This window comes from Haliotis rufescens, unplaced genomic scaffold (assembly GCF_023055435.1).
Source record: "Haliotis rufescens isolate VD_foot unplaced genomic scaffold, xgHalRufe1.0.p SCAF_3, whole genome shotgun sequence".
Taxonomy (NCBI): Eukaryota; Metazoa; Mollusca; class Gastropoda; order Lepetellida; family Haliotidae; genus Haliotis; species Haliotis rufescens.
Genome location: NW_025964001.1, coordinates 22888610 through 22913228, shown reverse-complemented (window position 1 = coordinate 22913228; position 24619 = coordinate 22888610). Strand labels below are relative to the sequence as shown.

Here is a 24619-nt window from a genome sequence, read left to right as displayed (position 1 = left end):
GTCATAGATCCATGTCACACCATCATACACTGGTTTGTCCCCTCACATCCTGTCATAGATCCATGCTCACACCATCATACACTGGTTTGTCCCCTCACATCCTGTCATAGATCCATGCTCACACCATCACCATCTGGTTTGTCCCCTCACATCCTGTCATGGATCAATGTCACACACTGGTTTGTCCATACACATCCTGTCATGGATCCATGCTCACACCATCATACACTGGTTTGTCCCAACACATCCAGTCATGGATCCATGTCACACCATCACCAACTGGTATGTCATCTCACATCCTGTCATGGATCCATGCTCACACCATCACACACTGGTATGTCATCTCACATCCTGTCATGGATCCATGTCACACCATCATACAGTGATTTGTCCTCTCACATCCTGTCATGGATCCATGCTCACACCATCACACACTGGTTTGTCCCCTCACATCCTGTCATGGATCCATGTCACACCATCATACAGTGATTTGTCCTCTCACATCATGTCATGGATCCATGTCACACAATCACACACTGGTTTGTCCATACACATCCTGTCATGAATCCATGCTCACACTTGTTTGTCATCTCACATCCTGTCATGGATCCATGTCACACCATCACACACTGGTTTGTCCCTCACATCCTGTCATGAATCCATGTCACACCATCATACACTGGTTTGTCCTCTCACATCCTGTCATGGATCCATGTCACACCATCATACAGTGATTTGTCCTCTCACATCCTGTCATGGATCCATGTCACACCATCACACACTGGTTTGTCCATACACATCCTGTCATGGATCCATGTCATACCATCATACACTGGTTTGTCCCTCACATCCTGTCATGAATCCATGTCACACCATCATACAGTGATTTGTCCTCTCACATCCTGTCATGGATCCATGTCACACCATCAAACACTGGTTTGTCCATACACATCCTGTCATGAATCCATGTCACACCATCACACACTGGTTTGCGCCAACACATCCTGTCATGGATCCATGTCACACCATCACACACTGGTTTGTCCCTCACATCCTGTCATGGATCCATGCTCACACCATCACACACTGGTTTGTCCTCACATCCTGTCATGGATCCATGCTCACACCATCACACACTGGTTTGCGCCAACACATCCTGTCATGGATCCATGCTCACACCATCATACACTGGTTTGCGCCAACACATCATGTCATGGATCCATGTCACACCATCACACACTGGTTTGTCCATACACATCCTGTCATGAATCCATGTCACACCATCATACAGTGATTTGTCCTCTCACATCCTGTCATGGATCCATGTCACACCATCACACACTGGTTTGTCCTCACATCATGTCATGGATCCATGTCACACCATCACACACTGGTTTGTCCATACACATCCTGTCATGGATCCATGTCACACCATAACACACTGGTTTGTCCCTCACATCCTGTCATGAATCCATGTCACACCATCATACACTGGTTTGTCCTCACATCCTGCCCATTTCAAGATTCATAAATATCAATCACCCATTTTCTTCTCAAGTACACACAACAGGATGGACAAACAAATATATAAAGATAGCAAAAGAATCACAACTAGGTGGGACAAATTTCAAGATTTATTCAAGTGAAATAGAGAATATTTCATCAGTATTTCTAACAACTGGATTTGTATATTCATAAATCTTTTGAACAATGAAATGACTATGCAGTATGGGTGAATACAAGGACTGGGGGATTCCAAATATAAAGAATGATATACAGTGAAAGATGGCACGTCAATGGGATGATATAGCCTGTATTGCCTCCATGACATGGGATGAACTTGATACAATGAGAATGGCATGTGTTGTAATCCAGACAATGGCTGATGTTGTTAACTGCCTTAGTCATAATAAAACACACTCTTTGTACACCTCTGTTCATATCCTGACAACATAAAAGTAAGTATTCAACATGCTTTGTCAACCTTGAAAATAAGGACCAATGCAACAAATGCTCAAGATGTGGAGATAACGTATTTCTTATGCTTACTTTTATGATGCTTACATAACTGAATGGCACTCTGTAAGTTGTATGTGATACAAGCAATGGAGTGGATAGCAATAACACTTCATTGCTAATTTGCTAGATACATTTTATTCACTGATCTGAAGATTTGGTTTTCCAAAGAAGAGGGAAATAACATTTTCTTAAAATGCCTGAACAAATTGTTTTATTCCTATGTATGTTTTCAAGTATCTTTCTGAAAACAAAAAAAGAAATAGAAATGTGTCCTGATGATTTTCTTAATTGATCACAACTGTAAATGAATATACAGGTGCTACCTTTCACCGGGTTTTGTACAGTCCATCAGTGAGGAAAGTGAAGAGTATCATAACCCAATTGCTGTAGCCCTGTATTAACAGGGTCACAAAAGATTTTGTTTTATTTCAACTTGTTCTAAAAAAAAATATGACATCCTACAAAACAAAACCTACATCAACCTAATGGTACAAGTGCCACTTGTACCTCCTGAATGTCACTTGTCTCAGGCTAATGGACAGGTGTACTTATATAAATCTGTTAAGAACATCTAAGCCTGCAAAGGTGGAGGAGACAAGAAGTAATTACGCTTTTGAAAAATACCTTTCCCTGTTAAAACCCTATTGTCTTCATTCATTAACTTGGGGGGCAATTTTGCACTCTACAGTATGTGAACAAAAATTTGGAACACTTTTTGTCAGCACCATATCAACAAATAAATATTTAATATATATGTTCCACTACAATGGCGTTTGAATGTTTGTTACTTGAAATAATTCTGATGGCTTGTGCAAAAGTAGGAGGTAAGAACAATAAGAGTGAGTGTGACTGAGTTGGGTTTAACGCCGCTTTTAACAGTGTTCCAGTTATATCACGGCGTGTCAGCTTAATGTGGGAGGAAAGCCCGAAGTGATGCAGGTCAAAGACGTTTACCACTTCGGTGAAACCCACAAGCATGGGTATGGTGCTGACAAACCTAGAAATATAATTGGGGTGAACTGGGATTCGAACCCACAATCATAGGTTTCTGGCATGCCCAAGGGACGCAACTCTACACAGCGAATCGCGGCACCTTTAGACGACCGGGCCACCCGGGCCCCCAAGAACAATTAGAAGCTATGTATGCCCTGAAGTCAAACTCCATGGATGATAGGTCTCCTGAGTTTAAGATAGATACCATCCTCGTTTATCAAGTGCATTATATTGCCATTCTGATTAATGCCCTGGATCCATTCACTACCATCATCTGATTCAAATGACATGATGCAAAAAATTACCATCGTGCAGTCCATGGCCAAAAATCGGGAGTCAAAATTTCTCCTAGTATCATCTACAGTAGATTTTAGTTTTAATATATGGTATTTTATAGCTGGGTGTAATAGAACACATTGTTGTACTCTGATGATGTGAATCGGAGGACGCAGACTTCTCATGTGCATGTACAATTCTGGGGGAAGCAACTGAAAAGAAATATGTCAATAAGGACATCCCAAATGAAACCATGATTGCAAATGGGTCCAGGATTTTTATCATTATAGAATGGAGACATAATCATAATACTATGGGTGTCAATGTTTATTAGTCTTGGGTCATTCTTTTAGTTGTTTCCAACCATTTAATTTGTGCACAATCTTACAGTAAGTTTCAAACCTGACTTATCTCATACATACTCAACGAAGACATGAAACTTCTACGGGTAACAACTTCATTCTTGTTTGAATGTTTCAAGGGCAAGATGTAGCCCTGAAATGACTTTACAAACAATAAAGAAGTTATTTCCCATAAACATTTCCTGTCTTCATGTTTTTCCAACCTGTAAAGTGCCTATCAAAGACTATATTATACTAGATATACTACAGAAAAGAGCTGAAAGAACACCTATTTTTTTTCCAAATGACTATACATGTACTTAATCTGTCATGGCTAGTGGGTATTGCAACACATAGCCTTTCAATTGTAGGTGTTCTTTAGCTTGTTTGAGTAGCATATATGCCAAGATATGTTGATATGAGATATTGCTGGCTCACAAACATTTTGTCATTGAAAATAAATATAAAGAAAAAGTCTCATAGTCAGTTAACAGACAAAAATGATGCTAAATGTTTAGTAAGTGTGTAATCAAATGGTAATGAAGGCTAACTTCAGTTATCCTTGTGTAAGATGGTCATCGAAGTCGATACAAGCCACAAAACTGCAGACTGGGTGAGTGAGTTGGCTTTAACACAACTTTGAACAATATTCTAATTATATCATGGCTTTGCAGCTTAATGTGGGAGGGAAGTCCGAAGTGATGCAGGTCTCGGACGTTTATCACTTTGGTAAAACTTGCAAGCATGGTATGGTGCTGAAAAACCTAGAAACAACACTAGGGCGAATAAGGATTCAAACCGACAATTACAGGTTTCTGGCGTTCCCAAGGGATGCAACTCTGCACAGCCAAACTGTAGGCTCGGATAATGGTTTAGCATTTGTTCATTTCTTGTTCAAATCAATTCTGAGAATCGAATTCATAAATATCTGATTTCTAAATACAGCAACAATGCCAACTACAGAATCCGAATTGCCACTTAAATTGACAATTGTGAAGCAGATTTGGACCATACATGCTGAATTAATAAATAATATGTCCAAATTGTGATGTCTCCTCCTGATAAAACAAACAAATCCAAATAACAAGTTTCTAGTTGTTCACTTCCGTAAGATTTCCTTACAAATAATATTGATAATAGAACTCTTGTACACATTCTCAAATTCCCAAGTTCAGGTAAACATACACACTGACCAAACAAACATGACATGTTGTCGAACAAGCATTCAAAACAGTTTTCAACAATAACATAATTTAACGTGCACCACAGTCCTATGCCAATAACTTAGTTCTAAGATAGTTGTGAGTATAAAACGTCTATTACATCTATTGTACAATTACTGAGGGAATCTATTCACAAAATCTTCAATGTACAAGTCTTTTATCATGTATGGTCTGTAGGGTGGACATTTCTTCGGGTCTCGTATCAACTCGACAAACTCAAGACAAAACCAACCTCTTAGGCTAGGCCTATTTCATACATGGTATTTGGAATACAAACTATTTGCAAAAATCACTGGTCTTGAAATGGTATACAAAAAATAAGGCATTTACACTTTACATCAGTTGCACAATGGACAAGTTTAATACAATTAATGACAAATGCTCTATTGTCCTGAGCAAAGCCATGGCAAATGTATTACCTGTATCAACTCATGCTCAGGAACAAAAATAAACGGAAGAATCTGCTTACATTGTCAACCGATTTTGTCAATGCAGTAGTCGACATTTAACAATTTAGCATAACATATCTTCCCCTACTTCAGTGAAAGGACCCCAATATATTCCATCCAACAGACTTCATTGATCTTTATGTTGAAAGGACCCCTCAAAGTTAGATAATTGATAAAGCAGAGTTCAGTCTGGACAGTACAGCATGTATATAGATAAATTAATAGAAAACAGTTTCCTCTATCTTTTTGTGAGAAGGATGGGATCAGTATAGATTCTTGATTAATGATACCAATCTAAATATTTCAGTAATAAAGATTTTCAATGAGACAATCTTGCAGTCCTAAAATATGCATAAACCTCCTTAAATTGTTAACTGCTACAAGGGTACATTGAGGACATTTTTATCTCATTGACCTGACAAAATTGACATGAGTGGCTCAGCCACAAGTGAAAATGTCCACTTTTTCAGGTCATGAGATTTAATAAGAAAAGCCCTATGTACTATTTATCATGTATATTCTCACATGACTTATGTTTCAGTTAAGTGGACTTTTTGTGTTGGTATCAATTGCTCAATATTTTATTAGACCAATTTGGAAAGCAAAATTGCATGACATCAAAATGTAGTACCCTTCCCTGCATGAAAGTCTTAATAATCAGTATTAAGTGGTCCTAACTGTCAGTCTCGGGAGAGCACAGTGTGGGAAAACTCGATTTATCTACAAAGAGACTGATATCTACGGGACATATTTATACTGGCAAAGGCTGTTAGCTCTTTAAAGTTTACTGTATAGAAAATTGCAAGTGTATTTTAGAATTGTTGAATACAAAGTACGCACAAATTGCATATAAAGTTGACAAAAATAACCTGTCTGGTGAAAGGAAGCTTTAACATTTTGTTTTACATTTTACAGATTAATTTTCGATCAGTAGGCCACAATAAATTAATGATTACATTCTCATCCCGGTCGGCCTCATGACCAAACTCGCCTCAGTAAAATGTATTTGCCACCCAAACGTCTGCCAAGAACTTGCCGATGTTTGGTATCAGCATTTAGAAAAATGCAATTCCAAGTGTCAAACTGACATCGTATGAATGCTTCATTTGGTATGTTCTTAAATAGATTGGTGGAAGTTTTTGTCTGCACATGTGCGGCTTTCAAAAGATTTTAACAATTCTCTGTATTAAAATACCTGGTTGTTATCAGTTATATGTCTGCCACATATAAACACAGCAATATGGCTATTGATAAATATCAACCCATTAAGCTGCAATAGTCTGTACAGTGTACTTGTAATAATCAGGCTCGGTCACAAACGATACAGTCCTTCGGTTATTGTCCATGTTCCAGTATTGATAACTGTTAGCGGGTGTGGCTGTAAAAAGAATGGAAGTTTGACTAGTACTCATGTGAAGTTTGTGAACAATTATACCTGTGACATGAACCCAATTTTACCTTTCCCGTTTCACTGTTTGTTGTCCTTGTAAAATAAATAATAAAAAAGTAATTTCCCACATATCCAACCTTAAAAAAAGAAATGGGTGAGAATCTTATTATTAATTTATTGTGGCCTTACATGACTGGTTGGCACAATCTTTCTACCTTTGATCAGATGGAAACTTTCATGTGTAAACAATCGCCTTCATTACATTGTAACTTTGTTTATATACTACTCAAAAGAAGTTAAGGACCACCTGATTCTTTCATATGACTGTAGTTATTCTGTGATGCCATGACAGATTAACTACAGTAATGTGAAAGAATCAAGAATTCAAAAACAGTATTTTTTCTTCTTCCCACAGTGTTACCTTAGGCCATTAGAAAAAATCTTCTATAAAAACTAAACACATTAAACAAACAAAATCTGATGGGGGCCTTTTCAAGGCTACATAAGCCAGAGCAAGACTGACTGTAATATTGCTTTCATTCTCATTAGTGAGATCCGACCTTATTGTCAGTCTCGTTAAAATCATATTTTAGTTCTTGCTTTCGCTTAACAAAGATCTGAGGACATCAAATTATGGGTCATCCAACCAATCAGAGTCACTTATGAGATCATGAAAGTGAAGGTCCGAATGTAACCTCAAAAAGGTTAACATGGCGCATTCCGAAAAAACAGTTATGGGCTGTATGACAGATTATATCAAGGGGATAAAAAATTGAAATGGAAGAGACTTTCAATATTTTTCAAAGTTTAGATTGGAATAGTAGATGCCCTTTTGAAACTAGTGCCGTAAAATTACAGAAAGCTTCTTTCCAACTGGCCCCTGTCGACTTTGATATTTGCGAAAGGTCATTCTGATGTGACCTGTTATTAGATGTCCTCATAACTTTGCACAGCAGTAGCGAACACGAAGATCTGATTTTAATGACACTGGCCTTGTATACCTTGCATAAATTAAGCCTTAAGTCCAATACATGTCAGTGAGCCAAAATACTTCCCATATGTATGTGTTAACATTCTTAACATGCGCTGTAAATATGTATTTCATGACTACACCTTATTACCAATTGTCTTTGTGTAGGCAGTAACATACCGTCATTGACATTACATTTGTATACCTTCCTTCATTACAAAATCAGACGTACAAGGTGAATTTCAGTAGAAAATGAGATCAATGGTAAATGTTTATTGCGCATGAACCAATAATAATGCTTTTAGAAAATAGGTCTGAACTGTACAAAGATGATTTCAGGATGTGCCATGCAAAGATGAAGATGTTCACCAAAGTTCTGTTGCGGTGCAAGGAAAAATCACAGACTAAGACTCAACATGCTCATCCACGTTTGTCTGAAAATGCCAGCAGAATACTAACAATGGAATAATGGAATCTTGTGTCATCAAAACATGGGGGTATACAGTGGATATTGATCAAATCTCAAATCTCAAAGGGACAAATTCAATATATCCTACAAAATGAAAAAAATAAAAAAATAAAAAAATAAAAATAAAAGTCAATTACAACATGTGTTTTTACACCTATAACTGTCACTTTGATTATCGTTCACATTGAATACAGGCTATTTGAACTTCTATTGTGAGATGGAATAATGTCAAAAACCTTTATTTTCTTTTTCTTATTCACCCTCTATTTCTTGAAACTAAGGTGCATCCATTACTTGCATAACACCTACCTCAACACCGTCCTTTAGGTAACCATATCACGAAAGAATAATTTGCATTTAAGATTTTGACCAATTAAAATATTGCCAGTGAAAGGGAAGGGAAGTAACTCCTTTGTACACAAATTGATGGACAACTATCAGGGCATCTGGGGAAACATACAAATATGCTGATATTGTAGCTGGATATAAAGAAATACTTAAAAAACAACAACATACCAACCACTGATTCCACCTTTTTGAGTTATGAAGACCAAAACATGAATATTGGTAAAGGTTGAAAGTATTTTACTATATTTTGTTTGCTATAAGTTTCCCTTACATCCGAACAAGAACTCTGGCAAAAGCAGTGAAATAACAATGCAAGATGCTATTGTTGAAGTTCAGCTTGAACTGCCTCCCCTCCCTCGAACTGCCCCTCCATGGCTAGCAAGGCCTGAACTGTCTCTAACGGTATGCCTTCAGCACCCTGCAGCTGGAACGTGGTTCCATCGGGGTTCTGTATGATTAATATACCATCCTCTGTCTGGTAGATATTGGAATGAGTCACTATCTGATCTTGACTTATCACTTGTCCTTCTATTTGCTCAGCACTCACAATCTGGCCTTGCACTTCACCAGGATCCACTTCTTCAGATTTGGCTTCAACAGGGTTGAGAACGATTTCCCTTTTCACATCCCCATCAATGGTTTGTTCAATAAACTCAGATTCATTGTGAATGACTTCAGCTAGGGTGGCAATATTTGAAGACGGGTCAACACCATTCATTTGAGATTGTGCCAGAATAAGTTGCTGAGCTTCTTCCAGGCTTTCCACCACCTGAATATTCTGAATATTAGTGTGAAGGGCTTCCTGGACAAGAGGCTGAAGCTGTTTAACACCACCATCGCCTGTCACTCCTCCATTAACAAGGATAGTTCTTAGGGTAACAGGTTCACCATTGGGAGCACTTTCAATGCTGTTACTAGCACTACTGACACCAGAGCCATTGCTGCTGCTAACTAAGTTAGCACTGTTGACAGCAGACACAACGTTCTGATTCATTGTGTCCACAACTGACACATTGTCGGTCTCTACAGCAACAATTGTCTCTGTACTACTGGATGGCATTGTGGAAGTAGCTGCCTGAGAGGTAAGGATTTCATGAGATTTACTGACACCTCCAACCTGAGATGTGGTCTGAACACTTGATTCTGGTGGTCGCACAACTGTCTTTGGTTGAACAGTTGTAATGTTTGAGCCAGACACATTAGCATTTGACACAGTCACTATCTGCGGGTGTGATACAATACTAGAATTTGAAAGAGCCACGACATGAGGAAGGGTAGAAGCTGTGTTACTGGGCTTGGACACACTTACAATGTTGGGATTTGACACTGTCACTATGTTGGGATTTGACACAGTCACTATGTTGGGATTTGACACAGTCACAAAACGTGAGGCAGGTGCTGTGTTGTTGTTGGCGATCCCGACACTATGGGGGTTGGACACAGCGATTATGTGCGGAGTTGTCAATGAAGCTGCCGGGGAGGATGCAGAGACAACACGGAACTGAACGTTCTGCGTCCCTTTCAGAATTGAAGTTGATGTAGCACTATTGTTTTTCATAGGACTCGTGTCCGAAAGTACAGAAACAGTCCTAGGGCGTTTAGCGGCCGGCAGTCCAGGCGTCTGGTCGGGTGTGGTCACCTGGATCTTGCGGCGGACTGGCAACGGCTTGCTGGGGGAGGGTATGGTTTCTGGTGTGAGTTTGAACTGGAATGTGGGGGTTTCTTCTGCTGGCATCTCCTTCACATCAAACATCCCCACTTCAAGACCAAGAGCTTGAGCCAGCTGGACATTCTCAACCTGAAATATATGTGATATACCGGTAGTTTTGAGATGGGAAAGTTCTTTCTTGTCATTACATGAGAAACTAGCTCAAATTTAACTTGGAAATCTATGCAATCATATCACCTGTTACCATAATGCTAGTAACAGGAAATTAATGGGTAAATACAACTACCAAGCTAAAAAAAAAGGTGTAACTACACAGTCACCTCTGATCAACAACACTGGTCTGAAGAAGAACTTTAACTGTCAAAATTCAGTCTGCAATCTAACTTGACAGAAATATCAATCTCATTAAAATCAGACCTTCCCCTCTGATACGATACCTCCCTAAGTGAAGATTTGAGGATGTCAGGTGAACTTGCAATAAGTGTCGAGGCTTCTAAATTCTCAGTACGAGTGAGCTTACTATTCAGATTAGCATATCTGATTTCTCAAGAACATACTCAAAACAACCAGTTCCAAATGCAAATAATTTAGCCTGTGCAATGCAATCGACAAACAAATTGGAGTTCCATCAAAGGTATATTTGCATGTGGTGTTGGTTTCTTGCTGTCTTGGTTGATGCATGTCATCAGTCCCAATTGTGTGGATTGATGCTCGTGATGTCAATCACTGGATTGTCTGGTCCAGACTCGATTATTTACAGACCGCCGTCATATAGCTGGAATATTGCTGAGTGCGGCGTTAAACAAACAAACAATTCTTCCTGTCTCAAATCGAGATGGCAAAGAACTGAAGCAAAAATATTTTAGAAAGCTGACATCTGACTGGCTCAAGAAGCCACACATACTTCATATAAACTGGGCAGTCAAAGTTTGCACAAGGTTCACTTGTCGCAACCTTGCATGGAGGTGTGGTAAGATCTTCATGCAGAGGTATTGTATCAGAATAAAAGTCCCAATCATAATAAAGCTGTCAAAACATTCACAATTTTCACAAATCAATTCCCTCCACACACCTGCAATGACTGAGTAGAGTTAGATTCTGACTTGTCCTTGTTGCGAGGACTGAGATAGAGTTGGCAGACTTTCTGGACCTGCTTGTGGAGGGCCTCGAACTCCCGGTAGATGTCATCAACATGTGGCCGTGACGGATAACCCTTCTCCACCTTCATGAGGAGGAACTCCCACAGTGTGATCACCTTGGCCAGCCGGGGTAACACAATCTCCATCAGATCCTCGTCCTCACACTGTCGCACTATCTGAAACACAAGGACAGTTGCTCAATCAAAACCACTGATGACCCAAAATACTCTCATCACCAGAAGCATTTCTGCATGACTCAGGGACTTGCGTATAGGATATATGATCTCTTTTATTAAAAGAAAATCATCCTTGCTTAGAAACTCTCATGTTTCTAGAAACATATTTATAAATACCCACTTACCGAATTAAACTAACGACTTACTTGAAGCAATTTGACCTATGTTAGCAGTCCAGGCATCCTTGGGGCAATAGAATTTTCCTCTCTTTTTTTTTAATTATTCAGGTAAGTGCTGAGAAAAGTATATTTCGACTGCAATGGAGATATTCCCCGCAGTGGTATATACTTGTTGCGAATAAATATTTATTAAACAATTTGCCAGAGAGCTCGAAAAATATTTGTCTAAAAAATCCTAAAATAACAAAAGAAAAGGCCAGTTCACCACTTGGCCTATCTAAGTAGCAACTATGGTGAAGAAATATTGTATGGACTACAGGATCTGCTTCGGAAATGAGCACTACTGCCATTTTCTGCCTAAGTCAAAGTTGTTGTCAGGGAAATTGGAAAAATATTAATTTTTTTTAAAATCCAACCAATCAAAAGGCACTAGTTCACCACTAGACTTATCTATGTTTGTTTGTTTGTTGGTTAACACCACACTTAGAAGTATTCCAGCTATATGACACAAACTGGGCATCTTTGGAAAGTGGAGATGAATCAATGTGAACATCCAGTTATACGATGAATATATAATAGAGGGAAATAATATGTCTGGAACAAACTTTAACTTAGCCCCTTAAATAAAATGGACAACAGAGGTTTGATTCAGTAAGCTTATTTATCTTTAAGAATTTGAAGGCTCAGATAATTTGTTTCCTCATTCAAGATATGGATGACGAAAAATATGAAACATCATAGCCTTCTTACTCACGTTCTCAAATTTTCTTAAAACATTACAAAAAGTATTGTGTGTAGGATTCGGAATCTAAGAGAATATTCCATCAACATTTATGTGTGTTTCTTTTTATTATTATTATCATACTATCAAAAGCATTATGACCATCAGACATTTTCCAACAAGATTTATTTTCCCACGCAACAAAAAATTGAATTAAGTTTGTCATGAATTATTCATTGTCTTTGGAACATAAATCTGTCAATGTGATAAATCACACTAAACATCATTGGTTCATATTTTTGTGTGCTTTAATACTTTTATTAACAAGTAAATGTCATTTTGTACAAATTCAAGTCTTTTTAAGCTATGATGCTGATTTTCAAGGCTTTTCAAGAGAGACCTTAAAATTCAAGGCCTTCCAAAGCCTATACGAACCCTGAAATGTCAAATCCATTTACCAATTATGTTTCCACAATAATTAACAGAGAAAACATTTTCTAGAACAATTTTTACTATACTTTAACCAGTATTTTAGTTCAGCTACAGTGTCAGCTACATTTTGGAGGAAAGTCATACTTCATGTAAGTCATTGACATTTAGAGAAACACACAAATATGTGTATGGTGGTGTCAAGGATCATAAGGGAGAAACCAATTCAACCACACAAGCAGAGGATCCTGGCAGCTAAGGGATGTAACTCTGCACAGTGATCCTACACCACCTCTGTATTTCCCACACATCCAGTTCCATCTTATGTTACATCAAAAAAAGAATCAGAAGGCTCAGATAATTAGGTTCCGCATCATTCTCAATTTGGATGACGAAAAATATTAAGCATCATAGCCTCCTTTCTGTTCAAGTGACGTATTGGCAAGAAGGCGTACTAGCCTGAATATTAATATCATATAGCAATACCCACAAAAATGTTTGAAACTTTACTAGCCCTTATGACACATTTGACATTAGTGAAGCTTATGCTAATTGCTATTCCTGCTTACTGGGCAAAATATTGTCACCTTCGTTTTTCATTTTTGAAGCATGTAGGATAAATTTGAGCAACATTGTCTCTAGTATGAACTGAATTGTGAAGAGATTTACCTGGGTTTATCTATTTTCGAGGCCATGGGAGTAGTTTCAGTAATAATTCTTTTGAGTCCAAGGTATGAACATAAACACAAACATGCATATTAAGCTAAAAAGCCCAACAATGGCATAGATTTAGGTGAGATAATGCAGGCCTTCTTATCTCTTAAAAGTTAAGATTGTACACAAACAAAAAACCCTGGAAGCTTCAAATGTAAATTAGTGATTGCAAAAGGCTGAGAATAGCTAGCTCTGCTTCAAATAAATTAGTATGGCTACAAATATAATCCATCGTTGTCTTCTTTTCTTACAAATATTACATTTGTATTGATCTTGTATTCTTACTTCTTTTAATTTGGCTTTCCGCCTAGATAGTGAGAGTTCTTGTAGGTGGCGCCCCCTCCCCCTCCCGCGGCTGGAGTGGATGTTTCCTCTTTTGGCAACTGGTGAAGGTGTCCCTGTACCAATCAGCCCCAGACCGGGTATGGAGTCTTGAGTATTACTATCCTCTGATAAGCTGCCCATATTTCCATTTGTTCGTCCAGACCCTGCAATGACAAACAAGGTTAGGCAGAGAATATGGAACACATTTTCATCAAAGAAAGTCTTTTTAAGCCTCTTGAAGAAAGAAGACATGACTTTAATATTCAGTTCCTTTTATAATAATTGAAATATTTTGGCATGTCAAGTGTTAATTTTAATGTATCAAATTGCAACCTTACTATCGAGATATACATTGAATTGCAACTAGGGCTGGGACAATACACTAACTGTGCAATCCATTACGCATCACGATACCTTGCTCATGACCCGATACGTATCAGGATACTTGCATGTGCTCTTATCTGTGGTTACGTAAGCCATCTCTTTCATAGACAGGGCGGCCAATACCTGGCACACTAACGATTAAGGGTTGGCAGTGTCAAGTATGGTGTAATGGCTGAAAATAGTTACGTTTTCACTACTCATTTTCACTAGTAATTAGTGTTGGTGGAACATTTATTAAAGAATACATTTAAGGTAAGAGTCAATATCTTTTACATCTAGTGCAGAGCTCCAGATAAGCTTTCAGTGTTGTGGGTATTTTACCCATGCATTTTAAAATCATTGGGTATCAGTAATTCAACCTGCGTATTCAAATTTCTGTTACCCACTAGTTTTTAAGCATGTGGGTATTTAAGTTAAATATTTTAAAACACTATTCATCTAGTCCCTGCAAACTGGTGTCGTGTGGGTTCGAGAGCTTTATAGGACTCAAAAATACCACGATACTTCCACAAGAAAGTGTGATGGCAAATGATCGTGATGTAACTGTCATCGTGGCGTTTGGCAAGGTTGACGGATTGCCCCTTTATAATTTCAAAATAAGTTGCTGATTTGCTTATCGAATACGTAGGGTTACTTCACAATATTTTGATGATACACACAAGTTTTATTTTTGTAGCGTATCTGTAATTTTCGTTGCGTATTTGATACGTTTGGATTATATTTTACTGTGTATTTCTGCATTTCTGATGTGTATTTCACGCAGATACGAAGCTTATCTGGAGCTCTGTAGTGTATGCTATTGTTATCGATAGTTGTATCGAGAAGTAAGAAATCGTGACCCAACGATGCATCTGTGTATCGTCCCAGTACTAATTGCAACAACACGTATCATTATAAGTTGGACTGGGACGATACACCAACTGTGCGAACTGATACGCATAAGTTCACAATACTTGTATGTGCTCTTATATGTGGTGCACAAGCCATCTCTTTCATAGACAGGATGGCCAAATATCTGGCACACTGACGATTTACAGTGGGCAGTGTCAAGTATGGCGCAATGGATGAAATATTTACTTTTTCACTTACAGTTGGTGTAACAGCTATTAAGGTTAACATTTAAGGTATGAATCAATATTTTAAACTGAGTGTGCAACTGTGATCGATACTTGTATCGGGAAGTAAATATTGTGATCCACCGATGCATCGTCCCACTAGTAATTGGATATTGGATATAAGATATTGGCCAGACTTTCATATTGCAAAATATTGCAATAATACTTCATATATTTTGATACATACCACAATATACTGCATGCATTCTTTCATCTGAAGAGGCCATATTGGGTATTACTCAGTGTAGTTATGCTATGACTATTGGGTTTGACATTTTATATGCATAATTGTACGTAACCAACTAAAAGGATTTGGGTGATGGAGATTTATTTTGTATATATTACATAAATACTCAGTTTGGCTGGAACTGTGCATCTGACCACAGGATCCTTGTTTCAATGGGATTCTAAAAGATACGAGGGATCTATGTCTCACACACTCCATTATGCCCTGTGATTAATACAAAGCTCACCATCTTGACTCCTGTCATCTTCCTGTTCTCCTTCGGGTATGGAGCCATGTGAAGGATTCAAACGATAATGCCGACTCAAACCTGCTTGTCCGATATACGCCTTCTCACAAGTGTCACACTTGTAATTCTTGGGGCGGGTTGACCCTAGACCTGCAACATCCAACAGTTTTTGTGTACGTGCTTTTAACTATTCTTTCAATCAGTAAAGGATATGCATCATGACACCACGCTGACCCCCACTGTTCAAAACCAGTCTCCTACATGTGGCATAATGATAGCTTAGCATGTACAACACAGCAAGCATGAACATGGCCTCGCAGCTGACTTGCATTTCATCTTGAAGTTAAATGAAGAGTAACATTTCTGAAGAAAAAAACTATCATGACAATACCATGAATTGTTTAGATGGACTGATGCTTGTTGTTAAATACATGAACATTTCATGCCTTTTCCATCCATATCAAAATCTACTTAAGAATAGACTTTTACTTAGTGTAGGTTCATTGGAGTATGCGTGGTATGCACTTTCATAGAGTGAGGGCCATGCTGTACATGAAGGTTCATACTCCAATGACCCCACACAAAGTGAAAGTCAATTCTTAAGAAGATTTATATTGCTATTTTTTTTACCTTGAAGGATGTAGGCCTAGATCTATTCAAAATTTATTTAGTATGTGTGACTACACTGAAAGCCATACAACAAGCTGCATCTCGGAATAAAATAGTTCCTCCAAAAGAGGTGTCATGAGGTATGTATGTAGTTTGTTTGGAACAAATGTATTAAAATAATATCCTCTTATATGATTAGGTCTGTTAAGAACTACCAAAGTAAGTCAGTCACAATGACAGCATGTTGTAATACAATTGCATCAAGTGCAAGATGTCAAAATGGCCAAAGCGAAAAACGTAGGAGATTTCTGAAGTTGTTAATGAGCCTGTGGCGGTCACATGTGTTAGTCATCATTGATCAACTGGCCAATCATTGAAAGGTGATTATAAAGATATGTCAAATAGATACTAAGGAAATTCATAGATTTCTTTAGACTGTCACTGTCAGTCTAGACATGAATCGAGTTTGATACCATGATAGGTTAGACGTGCATTGGGTTTTTTCACTGGGATGGGTCGTAGCAAGGATATTTGTGAACGATCATGCAGTCAACTTATCTGATGTTTCTCAATGTAAGCTAAAACACAAAATTAACACACACAAGAGTGTGCCACTAACGTGGCTATATCCCCCGCCCCTGTTGCAGAACTTATGACATAATTAAATCTAAGCAAACCCTAACCCTTTTTAACCGAGGTGGAAATGTCATGGAAACTGTAAACAAAGAAGAGTTTGGAACCTAAGTCCATCTTGTTGCCATGGAAACGTAAAAAATAAAAAATTCTAAAATTCTAAATAGCAAAAGGCACCAGTTCAGCATGTACCTGACAAACCTGCAGAGTTTCATAAAAACATATTGAACGGTTTATGATTTATGCTCCGGAAACGAACCCTACCCTCACAGAACCTAAGTCCATCTTGTTGCCATTGAAACGTAAAAAGAAAAAATTTCTAAAATTTCTAAATAGCAAAAGGCACCAGTTCAGCATGTACTTGACAGACCTGCAAAGTTTCATGAAAAAATATTGAACGGTCTCTGAGTCATGCTCCAGAAACGAAACGTGACATTTAAAAAATATATCACGATGAATGGCAGTTTGCAACCCAAGGCCACATGGTTCAATATCCATTTTGCCTGAAAGGACCCTCAAAATGAATTATTTAGGGTCCCTTGGACCCCCACTTTTGTGGTAAAACCCTTCATATAGCATTACAGAAAACAGTGCTGAAAGAAAATCTTTGGCATATAATGAAATGTTTTTTTTAAAGATACATTTATGTTGTCCTTGTCTTCCATGTCCAAAGGGGTAATGTTTGTGGGCATTTGAGCTGTTGCTCATTCAACATGTTCAAAGGCATTACTGTTATGGAACGATGTACCATAAGATGGCCAATGTCAACGACTGTGTTAGTATCACATGAATCAGTTACCTTTACCTCCCTGAAATGCACATTTCTTGGATCTATTTCTGTCAACAATAAAGTATGAATGAGGCAAACCAGTGAAAGCATGAGCATTGATCACACAATGTTGATCCACACAACTGGGTCAGCTTGCTCAGAGGCCAATATTCAGCCCCAAGTCTGCAACAAATGTCAGTAAATATTCGTAATATACATGTAATATTGCAATAACTAATGTTATGACTATGTACAAGGATGTTGTATTTCATTGAACAATTTGACCAAAATGCTGATCCCCTCCCCCTCTCAAATTGACTTTCTTTGGAATCCTGGATAAATCCTTAGTACAACATCTAATCAGCCAAGTTACAGTTTGACCACCCAATCCCCCAGGTATGGGAGTAACGATCACCTCAGTGCTAAAATTGCTTTGTACAACAGCACCCTGGATAGTATCATCATAAATCTTAAGCTTGTAAAGAATTCCTACCTAATTAATTGATAATGGATCAGGGCTCCAGATAATATATTTAGCCATTTACTCACAAGTTACGATTGCTTATTGACAGTTTTCTTTGGGTATTCAATATAATTCCGCAAGCAACTCAAAACTAATTGGCTTATGGTGATTAATTTCTGGTAGTTTATGCAAATACACTGCCGATGTGGAGCTCTGGAAGGGTTGTGTTACCTACACATTCGTTAATCAGAACATCATGCATCCAGTCAGTTTTCAGTTTGATGTCATATTATTAACCTAATATGCCGTATTAAGAACCTCTTGTGCTCTGAATATTTACAAAGGGGTGTGTGGGTGCGTGTGTTGAACTTTAGTCATCAATGAGTCAAATGTATTTGTAGATCAAGATTTGTAGTGTACAAAATTTTGTTTGAAGACAGTGAGTAATCATATACTTCTACTTCTGTACAAAACATACTTGGTATACACAAGAAAATATGGACTGATAGTTCTGTCAAGTAAATTTTCCATCTTAGTAGGGGGGTGTTTATAACAGATTAATACAGATTGGACCATAAGTTGGACAAGAGCTGCTAATTAGAGCCAGGTGCTTACAACGGCGTAAAACAGAAGGCATGAACATGCCAAAGAGACACGATAGAACTAGCTGCAAACAGTTTTGAACAACTGAAATAAATCAGGCCATGGCGAAAAGTCATCTATTCTAAAAACAGTGCCTGCGATTTGGCATAATTATGGTGCAGCAGGTGAAGTACAATAACTAAAAACCCTTTACTCACTGCTTCTGACTAATAAATACACACCTGGATAAACATATGTTGCCTCTTCTTTCTCCAAAGCCTCTCCTTCTTCATTGCGTCTCTTCTCCTCATCACTGCATTTGTAGTCAGAGTAGCCTCCATCAGAATCATCATAGTCTTCATCCCAATCTAACACATGGATATGTTTATAGTCTTTCATCATGTGTTTGGGAGGTTTTGACACCCGACCAGATCTTGTTCTAGGTCTATGTTTTTTTCTCTCCTCCTTTTCCTCCTTGGAAAGTTCTGGTCCTTCAACTTTATCATCCTCATCTTCTCGGACTCGCCTTCTGTAGGGTCTCTTATGATGACTACCAAGTAAATCTTGCTGCCCCGGAGACACTGTTGACGTTGTCACCACAGCAGTGCCACCTTTGTGCAGCTCGGATGGATAGATGACTCGGTAAACTATCCGTGTATTAGTCTGTGGATTGAACAAAACACTTGATCCACCACCTTGTGATGTACTTTTGGCAAGTTGTTGTTGCTGCACTACTTGCATTATCTGCTGTAGTTGCTCAGCAGTCAATTGTTGAACCGGTGTGTACTGATTTCCTTGTTGGATGATGCGAATTGGGTTATGACTTGAGCCAAGGTTTGGTCCAGTGCCAGGGATGACAGCCACGCTGACACTTGCTGTCTGTGCTTGTTGACTACTGGCAACAACAGTTTGACTATTGGAATCTGAAGCTTCAGTCTGTTCGATCACTGACGTTACACTTACTGTGTTGCCATTTGACTGAACCATGCCATTTTCTTCCCCTTCTTCGACTAACGCTACTTCCGCACTTCCCACCTCAGACTCAGTCCCAACAACCCCATATTCAACCCCTGCGAAAGTTGTGGTTTCTGACACCGAATCTGCAACATTTGTGACCAAACTGTCTTCGGCAATAACATTGTTTACAATTTCAGCAGCGACAGATGTATCTTCCACAGTTTCACCACTTGTGTATTCAACAGTATTTGGGGTAAAATCTTCTGCTCCTACAAAGGCCTGCTGAAGAATATCTTCAGCAACCTGACCCTCACTCGGGACTGACACATGCCCATCCGTCACCGATACGATTTGCACCGGAGCAGCCTGACTAAGTGTGCTAGGGGCTGTTGTCACTTCCATCAAAAGGCCCGATTCGATCTCACTGCCGTCCGCCATATTTGTTGGTTTGGCAGCGAGAGAGTGCCCGTGATCTCAGGCCAAAAGCGGTGGGGAAAAGTTGAAATTATGCATGTTGACCCTCCTTATTCAAGCTAGATATAACCATCTATTAAAAATATAACTACCATATTGCACATTTCCATCGTAAACTGCCTGAAAAGTCCCTTTATTTTCGTTCCCGCGAACTCACCACCTTGAGCTAAATCTTACCGGTAGATGGCGCTGCGATCTGCAGGTGACCGGTGACCCGCGCGAGCTGCATGTGCTGTGCATGCTGAAAACGATGCTCCCCTTTGTAAATAACTTTATGTCGTACTTATACGCCAGTACATGACCTGTCAAGTTTGAGCAACTAAAGTTGGTCTGGAAAAACAAAGTATTGGTAATAACACGTGGGTCAAAGTTCACAATCTCGCATGTTTCCTTTGTGGAAAATGTTTGTTTACAAATAATGAAATGTGTTCGGACTTCTGTACAAGTGAAATTAACACGTTCCAATGCAAAGTGACAATATTAGAGATGGGTGAATGCACCAATTAACAGTTTCAGACTTTTCATTCGAAAAAAAAATGCGTAAAGATAATTTTCTGTGATCAGCATGCTAAAATGAATCTGTGTGTGGTCATAACGCCTGAATATCTCAGGCCAAGGTCCGAATACCATATGCATCTGTCAAATAGTAGGTGCCATATGTAGGCCTGTTTTTTAATAATGAAATGAAAGCTGACACACAATGTAATTCTCTCGTCTTCTCTATTTATATGCAAGGTATAAGTTATGTTAACATTTTAACATTTAACTAATTGATCATCTGTTTTATTTTAATATTTTGATATCATGTATTTCCACATTTGTTTCTTTAAAAGTTACAAAATTAAACCTGACATACACATGGTTTCACCGTTGATGTTTGATAAATTAAATAACAAATCACATAATTCTTAAATAAACATTTAAAGGAATAAACAAAAAAGTAATGCGTAAAAATACTCGTTTATCCAGCCATATTGTATCCTTTGAGTATGGATAGATGAAACTGCCTTGATCACCCAAAGAACATATAAAAGAGTCGTTTCTTCAGCTCGTATACATCTCTTTGGTTATGGCGCGTATGCAGAAAGGGAAAGCAAATGATAATTATAATATAAAGAAAGAAATCATCAGTGATGAAATGTTTGTAGCAGGCCATGGTTATACACAAGAATCGAGTATCCCTTTTGAGAGTCGATAACAGAATCGAATGCTAAACACAACGGGATTGATTAAGTGACACCCATGTAAATAGTGTATTTTTTTTCGAATAAATACTTTTCACTAACAGTCTAAAACGACGTATTTCCCTGATACTAGTTTGAGAAACACGGAAATAATGATTCAATTTAAGCGATGCATGCCTTTCATCTATTATGGCTTGTGAGTTGTGACGCATGAAGATCGTCATGGAACCGACGCATATAGTATATACCACCCATTAAATTGTTGAACAACTAGAAACCATCAAGATCTTATAGGCTTCTTCCGCGGTAACGTTTGCAGATATGTGAAAAACATTTCGTGTTCGTTTCTGAATATGATTCAGGTATGATCAACTTTTACACAACGACAAAAATTTGAGGATTTATTATTTGTATTTTATGAATAATTTCTTTGACGAATACATCGCTGCCCAACCCACAAGGATGAGTGGAATTCCTCCCCTGGGAGAATTGTTACATTTATTCCATTACTATGATGCTATCTCCATAAATCAAACGTCTCCCAACACAGAGATGATGAGTAGTGTTAGTTGTTGACACTCGACATGCAGAGTTACGTCCCTTATATTAGATGTCAGGATCTCAAATGAAAATGATCTAAATGAAATACTTTTTAAAAATCGTCATTAAAAGGGGTTATAGCGAAAACGTCACCTCAGCAAAACGGCACCGAATGGCGATAACGGCACCTCGACTCAAGCGAAAACGGCTACTATTGCCTGGCGAAAACGGCACCTTATATTTTTTACACCTTGGTCAAATAAATGATAATAAACTTACATAAAACAAGTAAGAAATTAGACGATTCGATGTGTTGCATGCGAGAAGAATGTCAGAAAAAATCAACATGCTGTATCATGTGATTACTGTGGCCCGTAAAAATGAAATTTGCCGGACAGAAGAAGACTTCCCTTTCCGCTGTTTGAGATGCGTAGATCCCATCATTGAAAAGGTGATCGGTAACTTTTATGTCAGTTTCCAATCAGAAAATACAGAAGAAATGAAAGTACCAAACCAGGTACCAGGACAGTGTTGACAGCAATTCAAGTCCGAGTTGAGGTATTAATATTGTTGTTATAACTGATTGGTGTAATTGTTCTCGGTAATTTACAATAAGCTCTCAATTACATGTTGAATAGTTGAATACAGTAGAGTAATTGAACGTATTATGTTTTAGGTAAAGGAACAAGCTGTTGAAAACCATGTAGACGCGTATCTATTACAGTCAAAGCAAGGTTGAATCACGTCTTCGTTTGTCCATTAACTCTATTATTTATTAATATCAATTTGTTGTTTAAAGCCACACTCAGCAATAGTCCAGCTCTATGACGACGGGTAGGTAAATGTTTCTGGACCAGACGACCCAGTGGCTGATACTGTGAGAAACGATCCACGCCGTCCATGTACTATGGCTCGCTTACAACCAAGACCCCGAGCGTGACCACCAGATCCTTTTGGTCGCCACTTCAGTGTTGGTAGCTGAAGGGTTACACCAGGGAGACTGACTTGACGGAGATAGGCTCCCTGGTTACACCAACTACAACAAGCGACTCAGTTTGCCACACGTCACTTCTTACAAATTCTAGTGTAGACTGGAAATGGGCCTCTGACACCCCATACTTCCTCCAGTCGACAATAACCATAGACTACAATCGTCAAAGAGGTTTCATTTCGAACAAAGCATATCATGTTGTATTTTGTTACAGGACGTGTAGTGTATAACAAAAGGGAAGGCGTTTTGGACTAACATTTTTTTCTGGATTTAATAATTTAATTTCAGTATTTGAGTGTAACCCTAAGCACGACCGGTGCAGTATACCGCATTCCTTCTAATAAGCGTCACTGTTTCTACTCAGCTTAAAGACCCGGCGCTTATTGTCATGGAAAGTCTCTGTACTTATTATTTTTTACTTTTAATTGCTGTTATCTGACTGTGATATATCTAAATATCATTCTTTTTGTAACAAAAATACTGTAATCAAATACAACAGAATGCAATAGAAGTGATATAAAATCGAGAAACAATATTTGTTTCGATAACCTCGTACATGTACAGATGAACAAACAAAAGCTCTAATTGTATATATTATTCGAATATGACAGAAAATACCATTTAGTAGAAAAGACACACAAGATTGTGGTATATAGGATTTTGTCTGTATTGTGACCACACCTTCGAATAATGACTTAAAATTCTTGTATAATCGACTCCGATCCCATAAGGCAATGGTTGTTTTCCTTCCAATATCAAAATCTTTTAGAACGTATAATATTTACAAGTATTTAAAATTGAATTTTGTTACAGTTTGAACTAATTGTTATGGGAAACCTTCTCAATGATCTATGGAGATAATGTAAACATATATCTCACCATGTAAATTCTAAATATAATATGGCGTTTCTCTATAGGTACTAGAAGAACAGAATGGTGGTTTTAGTGGGTTGCAAATTTGACTTTGGGGTTAAAATTGAGAGTTGTCTCCTCTGAAACATTTCCACTGCAGGCGGCAAAATCAAAACATAAACTATTAATATTAAAAGAACAAGCACTTCCGAATGGACGAGAATGCCAAATAGCACTTCGAAAGAAGCAAATGTATCAATATCAGTGATGCTGCAACTAAACCAAATCTAGGCAAATCAGAATTATCAATGCTGATGATTTGTGAAGAGGGCCCAGACGACACACAGTTGATTTAGTCTTGCTGATAGCTTCACTGATCAGTGATCATCACGCTCCTGGTTGCTTCTGTGACACTTCCTAATTGATATTGCAGGATTGTCCTTCCAGTCGCTAACACCTTCCTCCTCAAATTATTGCCGTATAAATGAGCCAGAATCAAACCCAAGGCGGAGGTGGAAGAGGCTGGGGCCGTGGTGGGGGATGGAGAGGAAGGGGTTGGGGTCGTGGGCGTGGCAGGGGTGGGTACTTCAAGCAGTATGGCAACAGAGGAAATGGAAGAGGAAACTGGAGAGGCAGGGGAAATTGTAAGTTGTGATTGGGAGAATTTGTAAATAAGCTGCAATATGGTTGTCAGATAAGGTATAGTTTATGATGTAGATCAATCTAGCTGAGTAGCAAGTTCACATTTACCCAAATGGACAGTG

General features: G+C 38.4%; 2 protein-coding genes across 3 annotated transcripts in view; one reads left to right on the top strand and one right to left on the bottom strand.

Annotated features, from left to right (window-relative positions):
- Positions 1-1621: 1621 nt before the first annotated feature.
- LOC124146477 lies at positions 1622-20464 on the bottom strand. The gene is made up of 5 exons (XM_046516790.2): positions 19100-20464; positions 15802-15951; positions 13791-13993; positions 11220-11462; positions 1622-10276 (listed from the first exon to the last, which is right to left on the bottom strand). Exons 1-5 carry the CDS (start codon positions 20250-20252, stop codon positions 8798-8800), a joined length of 3228 nt encoding a protein of 1075 aa, XP_046372746.1. The 5' UTR covers positions 20253-20464; the 3' UTR covers positions 1622-8797.
- Positions 20465-23765: 3301 nt separating this feature from the next.
- LOC124146474 (DNA helicase MCM8-like) overlaps positions 23766-24619 on the top strand; it is a 32527-nt gene continuing 31673 nt past the window's right edge. For both annotated transcript variants that reach the window (XM_048403924.1, XM_048403923.1), the window contains exon 1: positions 23766-24499. In XM_048403924.1, the coding sequence (XP_048259881.1) occupies positions 24340-24499 (160 nt within the window). In that variant the 5' untranslated portion in view covers positions 23766-24339. The remainder of the gene's footprint in view (positions 24500-24619) is intronic.